Raw genomic sequence first — 5,407 nt, forward strand, 5'->3', positions numbered from 1 at the left:
TATCAGGTGCACTTTAGTCTCCAGAGTGACAGCATTGCTCTTCAGTACTTTGGAGAGGTTCCTAGCAGCAGACCTTCCCATGGCAATACGTCTTTTAATTTTCCTGGCTGCTGGTGCCACGAGTGTTGATTGTGGAGCCAAGCAAACTAAAGCTGTTAACAATTTTAATCTCTTCACTGTCCATCATGATGCTGTCAGTTGGCCCAGTGGTGAGAATCTTTGTTTTCTTGATGTTGATCTTCAATCTATATTGAAGGCTGTAGTCCTTGACCTTGTGCAGCAGGTACTTCAGGTTCTCCTGAGTTTCAGCAAGCAGGGTTGTGTCATCTGCATAATGCAGATTGTAATAAATCTTCTTCCAATCCTGATGCCACATTAAGTTTTTAATGCTGTTCAAAATTTATGCTGTATTTAGAATTGTGCTAATTCTGAAATAAACAACAATTTGTGTATGAAGCTTTTGACTATGACTGTTCCCTTAATGTAACTGAATAGTTGGGAATTTTTATCCTATTAACTGAATTTATTTTGGACTAAGCCATCCAATCATACTAAGCCTAGTGTGTTCTTTTCCGTAGAGTATGTGACTATTCATGTATTATGAAATGATCAATTTTAAGACAGAATGCTTTAAAATAAAGAATAGTTGGTAATTTTACATAACCTTCTCTCTTGACGATGTATATATAGTAGTAAGTCACTAAAAGACTGAGTCATTTTAATACCGTTTTGCCACAGACGGAAGTTGTGGAAGGGGAAGAACACGACCACAGAATCACCAGCCGCATAAACCTGATAGATCTGGCGGGCAGTGAACGCTGCGCCACCGCTCACACCAGTGGAGATCGCCTGAAGGTAAGTGTGGAGTTTTTCTCCTCTTGGTGAGATTAATTATGGAGGAAATTGCAAACGGAATAAATTTACCCTGCACAAATATCTTCATCTTCGGACTACAGAATACAGTGCTGTTACTGTTAAAACGACTTTTAACACTGATGATTATTTTGCAAATAAACATTTTAGGAACCTTTAAATCTTAAGGGTAAAATACACTTTGTAACGTTGAGTTATTGCTGAACGGTTGTTTGTAACTTTTTTCTTTTTCCATTCTCTGTCCATAGGAAGGTGTGAGTATTAATAAGTCCCTGCTCACTCTAGGAAAGGTTATATCCGCCCTTTCTGAACAAGCGCACCAAAAGAGAGTTTTCATTCCTTATCGTGAATCTGTTCTTACATGGCAAGTATTTTCTGAAATAAAGTGAATATTGTAGAATGAAAATAATAGCTTGACTTCATATACTGCTAGGATAGGGAATAATACAGACAAGTGCTTAATAATCTAAACTCCAGAAACAAACCATCTGGATTTGAATCTCAGCTCTCTATTTTATAAAAAGCTCTCTGAATTTGAATGGATCACGTAATAGTCTGAATCTTAGTTTCTTTATCTGTAAAATTGGGATAATAGCAACACCTATCTTATGGTTATAATGAAGATCAAATGTTTCTCTCAAACTCACATATATTAAGTATGTTATTGTTGTTAAGTGCCATCAAGTCAGGTACGACTCAGCAACTCTGTGTACAACCCATCTGAACCTTGTGCTATCCTGCTCCATCCTTTTTATCCCTGACACCCTTGAACCCATTGCCACAGACACTGTATCAGTCCTTCTCACTGAAGGTCTTTCTCTTTGACTTTTCCTCTACCTTTCCAAGTATTACGTCCCTTTCCAAGGAATTGCATCACCTAACAACATGTGACATACAGTATGTTCTGTATTAATTTAAAAGGCACTCTGGTGACGTAATGTATTACATGTTACACTGATAACTGAAACAAAATGATTTTTAATTGCTTATTACCCACTGGTCAGCACAGAGGTACCCAATAAATATTTTAATTCATGAATTTGTATTTAATTTTAGAAATATCACATTCAAGTTACATCTGTTTAGGTTTAATTACCATTTCTGATAGACATTTTTGTATAATTCTGACAAGGACCATGTCTCAATTTGACAGAAATGTGTCTCTTTAATTGGTTTATTATAATGTGATTGTGACAGCAAAGATGTATACGAGGAAAATCTGAAGTTAAGAATAGTGAAATACATTTTGTATTACTAAAGAATATGCTTTTTAGTCTCTTAGGTTCTTTTTCCTTAAGCCTTTTTCATATAGGAGAATCCAAAATTGGTTTATAGTTCATTCACTGTGTTAACACTTATTAAATACACAGAAAACCAAGACATATAGTCCCTTTCCTTAAGTAGCTCTCAGTCTAGGAAGGAAAGGAATTTTACTAAATATCCTATAGCCACCAGTATAAAAATTATAAGAGAAAATAGGATGTTCATGAAATAGTATTTGAGTTAAGAGCCTACTGTGTTACATGTATGTATATGTGTGTGTGTGTGTGTGTTTGTGTGTATCCTGGTTTGTTTTGTATTTTCTAGACTACTCTTACTAGGTTTTTATGAAACAAAGCCTAATTATGACATTCCCCCCCCCCCCCCTTGAAGGTTGCTAAAAGAAAGTCTCGGTGGAAATTCAAAAACTGCAATGATTGCTACAATCAGTCCTGCTGCCAGCAGTATAGATGAAACATTAAGCACACTTCGATATGCTAACCAAGCCCGTCTGATAGTCAACATTGCCAAAGTAAATGAAGATATGAATGCTAAGTTAATCAGAGGTGAATATTTTTCTAAAAACTTTAGTATAATTTTGTAATGATTCAGTCTCACAAATTCTAGCCTTGGAAAGAATTTAAGAAAAGGTGGATTTTTTTCCCCCTATATCTGCTTATAATAAATCCTAGACATCTAGTGATGGAGTAAGATAGAAAGAGTGGGAAAGAAAATAAGTAATATGCAAGAAAACAACCAGAAATTTTTTTAAAGCTCTAGAATGTGGGTAAGGGAAAACAGCAGGTATATAAAGATAATTTTCAGTCTGAGTCACAGATGTCTACAGCAAATGAAAAAGAAAGTTATTTTTTTTCCCCTTAGGACCTTTCCTCCATTGTCATTTCCTTTGTCAACTTTGTTGCTTTTGCTTAGTTCGTGGATTTGATCATGAATTTGTAGTGTAGAACTAATTTTGTTTATGGTAATAATGTTTCAGTAATCACACAACTAGGGTAGGCTTTATATACCTGCAGGGAATTTTAGAGTATTTTTTTTAAATGTTTTTATTGGTAACATAAAATAATTTGTTTATATTGTTTCATTAATGTACATTGGTGTTTTCCCCCCTCCCTCCACCCATCAAACTCTGTGACCCCATGATTTCCTCCTCTCCTCACCCTCAATCCCCTGCCCTGCCCCTTGCCTCTTTGGGTATCTGTACACATCTCTCTGGTTATCCTTCTGTTTTTACAATAATGGGTCTTATACAGTGCTTGTTCTTATGTGTCCGAGTTAGTTCACTCAACATGATGCTCTCCAGCCTCTCCCATGTTATATAGAACTTTTCAAAATTGTTGCTCCTGAGTGCTGCATAGTATTCCATCATGTCAGTGTACCACAATTTCTCAATCCAGTCATTTGTTGATGGACATTTGAGCTGTTTCCATGTTTTTACTATTCTGAAAACACAGCTATGAACATTGGTGTACAAATCTTTGTTTGGATTTACCCTATGTTTTATTTTTACTTATATGGAAATACACTCTTTTGGATTCTTTTGTCTTCCGGCCCTTTTTTAGCAACAGAAGGTAAATGGACATTTTAGACATATGACTGGAATAGAATCAGTATTCTATATCATAGTTTATTGCCTCCTTTCTGGTTTTACACATGAAGCCATTTTCATTAGAAATAAGTATTTTGATTCCAGATTGGAGAATTCTTGATCATGTACAGCATGTATGGTGAGTAAGCTTTCTCTGAAACAGTCTCAGCTTATCCTCCTTGTCACAATGTTACCAATAGAATTCTACTTCCACCGTCCTCATGAATGGGGAGTATTCACTAACACAGAAATGTTTTTCAGGTCAAGGGTTGGTTGAGATTTAAAGGTCACATAAGTAAAGTAAAACAGATTTCTGCAAATACTCTATAAAATAATATTTTTAAAATCTTAATAAAGTAGAAGTTGAGAGGGTTATGTTCAATATGGAAATTATTATATATCAAATTGTACTTATAGTGCATCTTTTTATAACTATTTAGAATTGAAAGCAGAAATTGAAAAGCTAAAAGCTGCTCAAAGAAACAATCGGAATATTGACCCTGAACGATACAGGCTGTGTCAACAAGAAATAACATCTTTAAGAATGAAACTACATCAGCAAGAAAGAGACATGGCAGAAATGCAAAGGTAGGATATACTATGTTTGCTTGAAATCATAGAGTGATGGTGGCCTAAAGAAGAGAGTCAGTCTTGCTATTTACTGTATGACTAGAGCACCTTACCCCCAGGCAACTGTAGTTTTAAATTATTTCTAGATTGCTCCTTCATCATTATTGATGACCTAGTCTCTTAGTTCTTTGATTTTGTATACCAGGATGATTCTGACTCTATTATTTTGTTTGTCTTTGGCAAGAGCGTGGAAAGAAAAGTTTGAACAAGCTGAAAAAAGAAAACTTCAAGAAACAAAAGAATTACAGGTATCATTTAAACTTTCTAAATGAATTTGAAAGTAAAAGAGAAATATTCTAGTAAATATATACATTTAACTTCTCACATTCTTACTATATACTTTGTATAAAGCAATACCATAGACAATGAAAAAAAAGAGTTGTTATACTCCAGACTGTGATTTTTTTTTTTACAGTTCATAAGCTAGTTAGGAAGTGTAAAAAATAGGCTGCTGTTTTTTGTTGTTATGTGCCATCGAGTCACCTGTGACTCATAGCGACCCTATGTATCACAGCTCAGAAGCCTGCCCTGTCCAGAGCCAGTCACATGGACTCCAACACAACAACTCCCACTGCCCTAGTTACTGTATCAATCCATCTCATGCAGGTTCTTCCTCTCCTGCACTGTCCATCCACCCTTCCAAGCATGATGTCCTTCTCCAAGGACTGGTCCCTCCTGGCTTCATGCCCAAAGTAGGTGAGATGGAGATTCAAAATCCTAGCGTCCAAGGAGAAATTTGGTTTCACCCACTCCAAAACTGGTCTAGTTATATTGAGTTTGGCTACAAAAATATCATTGAGTATCTGAGTATCTGGTCCAGGAACAAGAAATGTCAAGGTTTATAAGATGCACTTCTGGCTTTTAGAGAACTTATTATTTAGTGAGAGGTTTGCTGCTTTTGTTGGGTGCCATTGAGTTAATTCCACATAGACCTACCCTGTAGACCTTTCCTGGCTATAATCTTTACAAAAGTAACAAGAGGTGAGACATTGAAGTTGAGAGAAGGATTTTGGGGTTTACTTAAAAGATAGAAGAGAC

The 5,407-nt window shown here is 35.7% G+C and overlaps 1 protein-coding gene across 1 annotated transcript in view; it reads left to right on the plus strand.

Moving 5' to 3' along the window:
• KIF14 (kinesin family member 14) overlaps positions 1–5,407 on the plus strand; it is a 71,274-nt gene that overhangs the window by 20,355 nt on the left and 45,512 nt on the right. Inside the window, exons 8-12 of the mRNA XM_006892114.1 lie at positions 739–855; positions 1,122–1,237; positions 2,527–2,699; positions 4,180–4,327; positions 4,554–4,617. Coding sequence (XP_006892176.1) covers positions 739–855; positions 1,122–1,237; positions 2,527–2,699; positions 4,180–4,327; positions 4,554–4,617 — 618 coding nt within the window. The remainder of the gene's footprint in view (positions 1–738; positions 856–1,121; positions 1,238–2,526; positions 2,700–4,179; positions 4,328–4,553; positions 4,618–5,407) is intronic.

Source organism: Elephantulus edwardii, unplaced genomic scaffold (genome assembly GCF_000299155.1).
Source record: "Elephantulus edwardii isolate Elephantulus edwardi_28Jun2011 unplaced genomic scaffold, EleEdw1.0 scaffold00110, whole genome shotgun sequence".
NCBI lineage: Eukaryota > Metazoa > Chordata > Mammalia > Macroscelidea > Macroscelididae > Elephantulus > Elephantulus edwardii.